At 41.8% G+C, this 12,247-nt stretch overlaps 1 protein-coding gene across 3 annotated transcripts in view; it reads right to left on the reverse strand.

The window, feature by feature from the left end:
• The window catches only part of GALNT18 (polypeptide N-acetylgalactosaminyltransferase 18), a 389,415-nt gene that overhangs the window by 230,825 nt on the left and 146,343 nt on the right, over positions 1–12,247 (reverse strand). The window contains exon 1 of one of the 3 annotated variants that reach the window (XM_073347599.2): positions 9,582–9,630. The exons of the other annotated variants lie outside the window; for them this stretch is intronic. Coding sequence (XP_073203700.1) covers positions 9,582–9,588 — 7 coding nt within the window. The 5' untranslated portion in view covers positions 9,589–9,630. Of the gene's footprint in view, positions 1–9,581; positions 9,631–12,247 lie in introns of those variants that run through there. 3 annotated transcript variants of the gene reach the window in all.

Consider the following 12,247-nt stretch of genomic DNA (forward strand, 5'->3'; position numbering starts at 1 on the left):
ACTGCTGCCAAGGAAGGAAAATAAACCAAAAAAAAAATGAGGGGAAGGTCAATTTATTACACAAGATACAATGGACAGTTTGAATGGGAATACAAGTTTACCTGCATTTCTCACTCATTGCAGGATTATAGATTCCCCAAAGAATGTGCTATGATTTCACTGCTAAGAGCAGTTTTCACTGAAAAAAACAGAAACTTGTACACCAGGCCACAGACAAAAGTAGTAAAAACATCTATTATTTTGCCTCTAACTTGAAACACAAATTTATAATAATCTGCCCAAAGGTTCAGCTCTGTTCTTTCCCTCATCTGTGGGGACTTGTGTAAAGCAAATACTAATACTGGGACTTGTGTAAAGCAAAAGCAGCATATAATAGATTGATGCAAACAGAACCATCACCAATACATGCGTAACAGGCAGTTTCCCACTCTTCCCATTCTTGATGATTTTTTTTAAATAATTTGCACCATTCATCCCAAAGGAATTTACAAACAGATATAAAAACTATATACAAGGCTCATTTCATCCACGATTAAATGGCACATCTACGGTTTTTAAGAGCGCACACCATCACACTACAGACAAGAAGTGAAAAAGAATAATGCAGTACACAGCAGAATACAATGATGAAGGTACGCAGAACGTAATTATTCACATTGACATGGGATGTTTAAAGACAAGTAATCAAGACTTGATTTTATGTCCTATGAAAAAACATCACCTCCAGCAGCCTGGGATGCTGGGACACTGAGAAAGAGTACCACTTTTCCTTAGAGATCTACCAGCCACAGGGCTGGTCCAATCCTCTTTCATTTGTGAAAGCTGACAAAAATCACAGCTTGATAATACTGTGGAAGGCTACCTCCATTAATTTAAGTGCAACTCAAATTAATCAACTTTGCCAGGATGTTTAACAGAAAAATAGAAAGCACCTGGCACTGAATGGACTTTAGCATTCATGTGGTTGTTACAGGAATGTCTTTTGGGCATTATGATAAATGTAACTATATTTCTACTCTTCTTTCGTATTTTTCCAGCAAAATGTAATAGCACAAAGTAGCCTAGTTCTACCTCTTTCTGTAAGGCACTTCTAAACCTCTGAGACCACGACCATTACCCCCTAGCTCTCTGACTAATCCTTCTCAATGTGCTGCATCTAGGTAGTCGTGAATTTAAAAACTGGTAATTAAAAAAATTCTATGATTAGATAGATAAAAATGATTACATGGATAAAAATATACAGCAACAAGTCACCCTGAGCCAGATCCTCAGCAAGTGTAAATTGGGGGAGTTCATTCATACCAGTTGAGGACATGGCACAGAATATTTAACTGAGCTATTGTAAGGACAAAAGCTGCTTTCAATTATACTACTGTAGTATGATCAGGAGCAGAATTTGACTTATCTAGTTTAGAAGGTACTGTCAAGAATACAAATAGCCTGATGCACCTGTCACTTATGCTACTTTTATTTCACTCTCTCTTGACTTCAGTAGAATTATACTGGAATAAAAAAAAAAAAGTCAGCAGTGAGAACAGAATCAGTCCCAAGCCCTATCACATGTATTAAATGCACTGGTGTGAAGAGTTGGTATCTCAAATACCATGATCCTGGCTATTCTAAACAGAAACAGAATTATGGAGCAGTGCTACTAAATATCATTCTAATGACTGAGAATTTTTAACAGTCTGCCAAAAACAGACATTTGTTAGTTTTATGGAATACTTATAACAATAAAAAGCAATTTTCTTTTAACCAGCAAAGTCATGGCACTACTGATTGCAAAAGAGAGCTAGGGTTAACATGCTGATAAAATATAAAAAGAAGAATTTGAATACTGTTTCATTTTGAATTTACACAATGGCTTTAACAATAACCACAACAAAAAGAAAAAAAGAAAGAATGTATGAAAACTGTATTCTGTGGATCCTAGCCTTACCTTCCCTGAAGTTTGCTAGCTGGCTGAATGTTGTAACAAGGTTGCAGGGTTCTTCATTTGCTCCACCTTGTCAGCAGGTGTTGGAAGTCTGTTAGGAGCTGCAATTTAATTACTGCTGAATCACTGGGTACTAGGAACAGCTAATATAACTCTATTTGAAACAGAGAAGGAGGACATCTCATAGAGGAAGTTACAGTTTAGAAAGGAGAAGATCTGAGAGAAGGTATTTAGAAGCAATTCTAGAAGCAACTAAGCCTGAGGAGAAATTTTAGGGTTCATGTAGTGTTATTTTGGAATGACCTTTTTGTTAATAAAACAGAGACCTTTTGATTGTAAGTGTATGGCTTTTGCTTAGAGCTGAGTGGGGACTCCAACAATTTATGTTTCCAATTAGTTATGCTCTTCTGGGGCAAAAGCTGGTCTTTATATTTTATTACTTCCAGGCTTAAATACAACTCTGAATAAATAACAAAATAATTTGGGCTTCAGAAACAAATCCCAGCTCATGGGGATGCTAGAAGGTTAATTTTCTACTTGAAAATGGAATCTAGGGTATTTCGATCCACCAGTGTTTCTCACTGGAGTGGGTGGGATTTTTTTTTTTTTTTAATATCAGTTGTAGGCTTTGTGAAGGAGTAATTATGAGGTAAATGGCAACCAGCTGAAAGTGGGTGGCAGTTTCCTTGGTGGCTGAGCTAAAGCGGATTACTCTGATCCTAATTATCTTCTCTAGAAAAAGCCTCAGGCAAAGAAACCTCCCAGGGAAACCCAACACTGCATTTCCTTATATGCCCTCAGGAAGACGGATTTGTAGGCCTGCTGAGCAGGCAGGGGCAGGCTGTATGATATTCCAACTGAGCAGAGCCAAAACTCCACATGCGATCTTGTCGTCAATCCCCCTCCCCTCTCATTGAATTTTCGAGCTCCTGTTGCTCTGTACTGTTAACCGAGGGCCTGTTGTTCTGGCCAGTAGCATCTGTCAGTAACTGATGGTTCTCTGCTCACATGCTACATTTCTCCATCCAATACTCCTCCCCACAGGGGCAAAGAACAGCGTGTTGCAGTAACCAGAATTGTAGAGTGGTTGTATTTGGAATTGACTGTACAGTGTTTATGCACTTCTCTTTACAGGATCCGTGGGATCACAATGCCATGTTGGTTCCACTTTCTTCCCTCCTGCAATTCTGGAGTCATTCCAAAGATCTATTTCTTTTCTTTTCATCCCCTTAGCATAGTGGTGGGCAAACTTTTTGGCCCAAGGGCCACATCTGGGTGGGGAAATTGTATGCAGGGCCATGAATGTACGGCTGGGGCAGGAGCGATGTGGGGTGCAGGAAGGGGCTCAGGGCAAGGGGTTGGGGTGCAGGAGGGGTGCGGCAGAGGACTCAGGGCAGAGGGTTGGGGTGCGAGGTGCAGGAGTGGTTTGGGGTGCAGGCTCCAGCCTGGCACCACTTATGTCAAGTGGCTCCGGGGTGGCAGTGGCGCACAGCAGGGCTAAGGCAGGCTTCCTGCCTGCCCTTGCCCTGCGCTGCTCCCAGAATTGGCCAACATGTCCGGCAGTGGCTCCTGGGGGTGAGGTGGAGCAGGCAGCTCCACCACGCACTGCCCTCACCTGCAGGTACCAGTCCCAAAGCTCCCATTGGCCGTGGTTCCCTGTTCCTGGCCAATGGGAGCTGTAGGGGGCAGTGCCTGAAAGCAAGGACCATGCACGGAGCCAACAGGGACATGGTGCCAGCCGCTTCTGGGAACAGCACAGGGCCAGGGCAGGCAGGGAGCCTGCCTTAGCCCCAGTGCACCACAGGGCCCGCAATCCCATGGGGTGGACTAAAAGCACACAACAGCAGAGGGCCTAGCAAAGTGCCTTAGTTTGTAAAACTCTGCCCTGCTTGTCAGGTACTATTAAGACCTGGGTGATGCTTAGACAGAAATAACGACTCAAAGAGGGTTCTATCTTCGTCATCTTCAGATTTCAGAAACAAAACAGGCCTGCTAAGGCTCAGTTTATAGAACACTTGTAGCCTCACTCCTCATTATGATTGTCCATCTGGCAGCAGCATTAATTTAAAAATACATAGGTCTAGTATGGCGGGGTAGGGAAATAAACTAATGGGCTACAGGCGTCTTTTCCTTCCAGCCTCCTCCATACACCAAGCAGCGTTTTGCCAGACCCGCAGCTCAGGGCATTTGAGTGCAACCTCACACAGTTTCCACTCCTCTGTGCACATTATTCCCCCCAAAGAGTAGCGTGAGGCACAGTATTGCTTTCTGTCCTCTCCTGAGCGTCTCTATTTGTTCTTAACTGCTGCTGCATGAGAAGCAAGTTCATCTGCCATAGGGCTGTCCAATCCACCAAGGGCTTTAGGTTACAGAATCACAAACATACGATTTCCATCTATTCAGCCATAATCTCTGCTGCCAATGCAAGCCAATCACTGCCATATATTCCCCTTGCAGTCTGCACAGTCTAATTTTAAATGGCATGTGGAATGGTACTTTTCACTTTGTCCAGATTTCTAAATGCCCGGAGCTCCCATTTTGTTATACTATCCTTACAGGCACTTGCACCTCCCAATTTACTTCTATTTAAGAAAGACGGTAACTGAAGTGTTGTCTAATGAGCAAGTTTTGGGGCAGGATGGCCCTATGATTCAGGGCTGCAAGGCAGGAGAACAGGGTTAAACCCTGGCTGTGCCATGTAAATTTGGGTAAGTCACTTAAGTCATTTTTGAAAATCTGATCTTAATGTTTAGGTGCCCAGCTTTAGACACACAGGGCTACGTTCAGCTTCTAATCAGCCCCTCTGCACTGCAGCATTGCTCAGCACAGCTGAGGGGAAGGAAGCAAAGGTTGATTTAAGTCATCTTTACACTCACTAGGAATCTGAGAGTTTTTCCATGGGCCAAACCGGCTTCAGCCACAAGTCAGAGAATCCTAAGAGCACCTGTGACTTGTGCTGCCTCATAATGGCTCTAGAGACCAATATACGGGTGAGAATAGCCCCTTCTGTCCCTGACAGTCATTTACAGCAGGGGAGAGAGAAGCAGGAGGGGAGGAACTTTATGCCCACTTAGGACATAGTGTAATCCTCAATTCCCATTTATGGCAGTTTTGCACCACTCAGAACCACTGAAAATCCAGACTTCTCTCTTCATGTCCCTTCATTTGCCATCTGTCACATGAGGCTAACCATACTTCCGACTTCCCAAGGGTATTAAAATGAGGTCTCTGAGCTGCTCACATACTATGGTGACAAGCACCATAGTAATTCCCCTAAAACCAATAAAAATCCTATCTTTAATTCAATATATACATTTCTCACAAATTCCTTTCTTTGGGCACAATCATTTAGCGTCACCAACTATCTTCACTAATTTGCTGTCCCCTTCCACCTCAAAGTCAATAGTAAATATTTAGAAATATTGGTTCTAATACTGAACCAGGAACACCCCACTTCTAACTACTCAATATCCTGAGGAGCAGATGTTTACTGCAACTCTTTGTTTTCCATCACTTAACTAATGAGTAGTTTTGTATTTATTTTGTTTATACAGAGATTAAACAGATTTCCAAACATCATTAGAGCATGGGTTCCCAGGGATATTTTAATCCTCAAATAGAATTACTGTATGCCTACTTGCACAAAAGAGTGGAAATAACATGTTTGGGTCTATTTTTCCACCTCACCGCACCTTGTGTAGCCATTTAAGCTTGGGCAGAGTAGGTGTAAAAGGCTACCAGACCAGAACAGTCATATCTCAGTCTTATTTTGCAAAGGTGGGCCTGCCTGACTACCCCAAGTGCAAGGGAGTGGAGAATGAACCCCTTAATTATTGATTTGCACATTAGTGTTCCAATCCAGTCATGTTGTTTCATGCAAGGATTTTCACATTTTAAAAGGATGCTCTTTTACCCCTAATGAATTTACTTTTCTAGTTAGCCATGTAGGTTTCTTCCCCCCCACTTTTGTTGTTTTCTTGTTCAGAGATACGGAAACCATCTGTGCCTCTACAATGTCTAACAACTGTCTGTAACTCTATTTCTCTTAAAGAGACGTCATCAAGGCTGGAAAGCCAAATATGCCAGTTGTTTTGCTGGAACACATGCAGATACATTGCAATTTCTCCCTCCTCTGCTTCCCTCGCCTGGTGTAATAAGCAATGGACAAGTCTCTAGGTTCTGTTAAATCATGCACCAGTACAAAGTTCAGCACGAGACCTGTAGGGACCAAGGTAACACTTACACTGTCTTTGCCCCTCCCCTATGCTGGGGATTTTTCCTCTTGTGGTGCTTTATACTATGCCAGTGTAAAAGAGATGTGGCGCATTCATGAATTGGGTACCTACTGACTTATTTTTGCCATCTGTAACAAGAGGTTCATATAGTGCACATCCACCTTCATAAAGGACTTGGAAGTTATGGATGATGGGTGGGATTTTTCAAAAGCAAAGTGATTTAGGATTAATTACGTGAATTTCAATGGAATCTGTGTTCTGAAGTCACATTGGCACTTCTGAAAATCCCACTGTCTAAAGCTTTACATGAGTGGAACTGAAGACACAGCACAGATCAAAAAGTCGGTTTGTTTACAGCCAGATCATGACACACTCCCATGCACTGGAGTAATGTGGTGTAAGAAACAAAAGAAATTACATAGGCAATCGTATGCAGAGTATGTGACTAGGATGAGATTCACAATGAGATATAGTATCTCTTAAGTGGTGCTGTGATGCACCAACAGAAAACAATACTGATGTGAACTATGATACAAACAGTGTTTCAGAAAAAAAGTCATGTTTCAACTCTGACTGACTAATCCAAAGCACTGTCCTACTGATGCTGAGCTTGATGGCCAACGTCTAGCTAATATGATCAGCTGTTCGTCTTCTAGTCTTTCCTGACAAATAAAACTAATCACTTTAGATTGACGTTGGCTTCCTCAGAGAATTTCCATTTATAAATGGAAATTTCAACTTTCCTATTTAATATTTGTCATAAGAAAGAGGCAGGAGAATAACAAAATGAGATCTTGTCTTATTTTTCATATAATTCTATTTCATGTCACTTCTCTTTCAATGATTTCTCCCTGCATAATATAATAGCTCATTATCATATTACAGCCACTGAATCTCAAATAGCTGGTAATCATCATATTTCAGAGGCCTGTTAGCATCCATTTTCTACAACACTATTCTTCCAACCTTCCATCAGCCATTTACTTCTAGGTGCTGAGTGGAAACATGCAATTAATCTCATTAAAACAGCAGGATGGAAAACGAATACTACATCTCTCAGCATTCTGCGTGTTCAGATATCTGTTTCCAACTGTCCTAAATAGGATTTTGTGCTACTTTAGGTAATAATTAATGTTAAAATCTAAGAGCATTATTTAAAACCAAACAAACACTTTTCCTTTTAATCTTTTCAAATATTGAGATTATTTGAATATTAATTAGTATTCCCTTGAGAGGGAATTAGGTATCTGGAGCTAATATTAATATTCTTATTTACATTTCAGACACTGCTCTAAATATGCCTGGCACTTGTAGATTCTCATAGTGCTTTTCATAGTTAACTCAGTGTAGTCACTATCCAAAATAAAGAACACAAGGACATCTAGTTGGCTGTAAAGATATGTATGCTATGGAGGTTCCGCAGCTTCTGGGTATCATCTGCCTGTGAGTCAGAGTTTCCTGACACAGTCTCAGTTTTCATCTGTTTTCCCTCTCAGATGTTGAATAAAGTAGTAATATTTCTTGAACTCTCCTGCACAGTGTAAATTACTCCAGGAGCCTCTGAACTGTCAGCCATGACAGTCCTGGACAACTGCTGTTTCTGTAGGATGTAGTCAAACAGCGATAACAAGGTAAACTCATCATTTCTGCCAAGGTGACGGGAGGCCAATATTTGGCCACATCAGAATTATTAAAGTAGAACAGTATTCTTCCCACTATCAACACCTAAATCAAAACACAAACTCCCAAACACATGGAGAATCTCCCTCAGACATGGAAAGCATGTATACAGAGGTCTACTGATTCCATGTCTGATAAAACTGATATTCTCATGTTACTCTGTCACTGACCTTCCACTCTCACATAAGAGAAAAAGTTGTAGATTTGACGTTTAACCTCCAGTTTTGGTGTATCACTCAAAGACAAATCTTCCCTTAATACTCCAATTCAGGCTTTTCACAATTTAAAAGTTGCAGTATACAGAAGGGACTGTCTTACTTTATACTCACTATTTGCCTTGAAAGGAAACCTGACCTTGACTGTGGTGTATTCTTTGGACCAGGTACTGAAGTAATACAGAATAGTTTTCTTTTATAAAGGAAGTAACTTCACAAAAGTACAACTAAACCTACTGTACAGTTATCATATATAAACATGGCTGCCAAATTGCTCTGTGCCACATTCTACATATTGTTATAAATGACTGTATGGCTGCCATTTCATGACTTGGTGATGTATATTTTCCTTCAGTCCAAAACTTCACTGAGGTTGAAGTACAACCATAGGGTCTAGAGAGAATAGTTTTCAGCTGAGCCAAGCCAGATACAGTCAAAAGTGATTAGAGCCGCTAGATGGGATTCCATGATCTCACTCTATCAATGCATTACATTAAGTGACAGGTTATGCAGTGGTGTCAAATCTAAAATGCATTATTATCTACAGAGCCTAGGAAAGTACAGCATGTTCTCTTGTGCTAGCCAGCACAGATCCCAAACAAACAACATAAAACGAGCAAAGAAATTTACTGAAATGTTTTCTGTCCTGATTTTATATCCTGTCTTTGGTTTTTTTGAGATCTTTTTAGTACTATTCCTTTAATCAACATATTACATTTAAATAGCATCATTCATCCTAAGGAGCTCAAACTGCTTCTGAAAAGAGATATTTTTAGAAAGACTGGGGCAAAACTCCAGTCTTATGAAACCTGCAAGGAGTCTACACTGCAATCCAAGCTGTGACTGAAATTCTGGTAAACGTACCCACACCAGTATGGCAAAAAAAAAAAAAATAGCAGTGTAGAGGCTTCCAAGTGGACTGTACAAGAACACCTGGGACTCTAGATACCTACTCATGTTGCTAGTCCACATTGAAACTGGCACCGCGGCATCTTCACTGCTAGTTTTTGCCATGCGATTTCTGGTAAAGCTAGCACAGGTTTGTGTACATGAGCTGCAACCACACCTCAGACTGCAGTATAGACGTACGCTGAATTGAATACTGGAACTCCTCACTTAAAGTCGTCCCAGTTAACACTGTTTCGTTGTTACGTTGCTGATCAATTAGGGAACATGCTCGTTTAAAGTTGTGCAATGCTCCCTTCTAACCGTCGTTTGGCAGCCGCCTGCTTTGTCCACTGCTTGCAGGAAGAGCAGCCTGTTGCAGCTAGCTGGTGGGTGGTTGGAACCAGGGTGGACGGGCAGCCCCCCAGCAGCTCCCCGCTCCCTTAACTTCCCTGTGCAGCTTGCGTCAGTTCAGCTGTCCCTCCCCCCACTACCATGTGCTGCTCCTGCCCTCTGTCTTTGAGCTGCTCCCCGAGACTCCTGCTTGCTGTGTCGGGGCGAGGGGAAGAAGAGGGGGGCTAATGTCAGGGTGTCCCCCTCCCCACTGCTCCTACACCCCTTTTACCCTACCTTCCATAGAGCAGGGGGGACACACAGAGGGAGGGAGCTGCGATCTGGTTTCAGCTTGCTGATCTAATTAACAAGGCAGTGTACTTCTGACCCCACTCTCCATACTTAAAGGGGAAATGCGCATTTCTCTCTCTCTCAAACACACACAGGGTGTGACTCTGTCTGCCCTCCCTCCTTTCCTGCTGTCTTGTAGAGTGAGAGAGTTAACCCTTGAGGGCTCAGCCACTTGCTAGTGCATAGTTTAGCAGTAAGGCATTCCCTGGGAACTATCCCACCCTCTGACTCCTCCACCTCAACCAAGCTTCACAGTCATCATCACTGTGTACCAGTATTAAATTGTTTGTATAAAACTTTTACTGTGTGTGTATATACATATATATGTCTTTTGTCTGGTAAAAAAAATTTCCCTGGAACGTAAGCCCCTCATTTACACTAAGTCTTATGGGGAAATTGGATTCGCTTAACATCGTTTCGCTTAAAGTCGCATTTTTCAGGAACATAACTACAACGTTAAGTGAGGAGTTCCCATACATATTCATTTGCAGTGTTTCAGAAGAACACAGGGCTAATTTTACTCGTGTTGGCATTTGAATACATGGTTTCAGGAAACTTAGATTTTTTTTTTAACTGGATTGTAAGGCTTTAGGCCATCCCTTTGTGTCTTTAATGAAAGTTTTGATACTAGATTAAAAAAAAAAAAACAGAAAACCACAATCCTCAGTAACAAAGGATAGAAACAACTGGAGCTATTTATGGAGCTTGTCTGAAGGAAAATGCCTTTCTGATGCAGATATAAACTAAATACATATTAATGTACTGTATGTGGGTGGGGCTTTTCTTTGAATGAAACTTTAAAAACTGAAGTCTTCACTCTCTGTCTAAACATTAAATATCACATAATACTCTTCATAAAGGGAAAGACTTCAAGAGAAAATAATGGAAAATTATCGACTAAGACTTCAGGTTATGATTTAGTACTCTGTTCAATTTAAGAAAGTATTTTGCATTCCTAATAGTCAACGGGATTATTAAACTCATTCCTTATCCAGACAATCTAGCTAATAAAACCAATCAGAGGAAACAGCTTTTAAGTCAAGATCACTCTCTGCTGGCATACTACTTATGATTTTCTACATCAATTGCTAAGAGACACTAGATCACTGGGGAAAAGCAGGATATTTATTTGCAAGGTCAGCAAATCTTTTTTTCCCTAGATTTACACAGACTAACTTAGAATATAAAAGGAAACCTGAGATACTCTGAGAAGTTACTGAGCAGAAACTTCTATTCTGTATCTTGCAAAACTAAGAGTGATCTATAAAAGGAATGAAATATGTTTTCTACGAGTTTGATGGTGTAATGTGTTTCTTTTTAAGAGCCCATAAAGCAACTTGTGAAACTATGGGCTCAGACACTAAAAAGCCTGGTGATGGTGCTGACATGTCAACTTATTAATTAGAATTTCTTATGCAATATCATAGAATCATAGAATATCAGGGTTGGAAGGGACCCCAGAAGGTCATCTAGTCCAACCCCCTGCTCAAAGCAGGACCAATTCCCAGTTAAATCATCCCAGCCAGGGCTTTGTCAAGCCTGACCTTAAAAACCTCTAAGGAAGGAGATTCTACCGCCTCCCTAGGTAACGCATTCCAGTGTTTCACCACCCTCTTAGTGAAAAAGTTTTTCCTAATATCCAATCTAAACCTCCCCCACTGCAACTTGAGACCATTACTCCTCGTTCTGTCATCTGCTACCATTGAGAACAGTCTAGAGCCATCCTCTTTGGAACCCCCTTTCAGGTAGTTGAAAGCAGCTATCAAATCCCCCCTCATTCTTCTCTTCTGCAGGCTAAACAATCCCAGCTCCCTCAGCCTCTCCTCATAACTCATGTGTTCCAGTCACTTAATCATTTTTGTTGCCCTTCGCTGGACTCTCTCCAATTTATCCACATCCTTCTTGAAGTGTGGGGCCCAAAACTGGACACAGTACTCCAGATGAGGCCTCACCAATGTCGAATAGAGGGGAACGATCACGTCCCTCGATCTGCTCGCTATGCCCCTACTTATACATCCCAAAATGCCATTGGCCTTCTTGGCAACAAGGGCACACTGCTGACTCATATCCAGCTTCTCGTCCACTGTCACCCCTAGGTCCTTTTCCGCAGAACTGCTGCCTAGCCATTCGGTCCCTAGTCTGTAGCTGTGCATTGGGTTCTTCCGTCCTAAGTGCAGGACCCTGCACTTATCCTTATTGAACCTCATCAGATTCCTTTTGGCCCAATCTTCCAATTGGTCTAGGTCCTTCTGTATCCTATCCCTCCCCTCCAGCGTATCTACCACTCCTCCCAGTTTAGTATCATCCGCAAATTTGCTGAGAGTGCAATCCACACCATCCTCCAGATCATTTATGAAGATATTGAATAAAACCGGCCCCAGGACCGACCCTTGGGGCACTCCACTTGATACCGGCTGCCAACTAGACATGGAGCCATTGATCACTACCCGTTGAGCCCGACAATCTAGCCAGCTTTCTACCCACCTTATAGTGCATTCATCCAGCCCATACTTCCTTAACTTGCTGACAAGAATATTATGGGAGACCGTGTCAAAAGCTTTGCTAAAGTCAAGAAACAATACATCCACTGCTTTCCCTTCATCCACAGAACC

Source organism: Lepidochelys kempii, chromosome 6, assembly GCF_965140285.1.
Source record: "Lepidochelys kempii isolate rLepKem1 chromosome 6, rLepKem1.hap1, whole genome shotgun sequence".
NCBI lineage: Eukaryota > Metazoa > Chordata > Testudines > Cheloniidae > Lepidochelys > Lepidochelys kempii.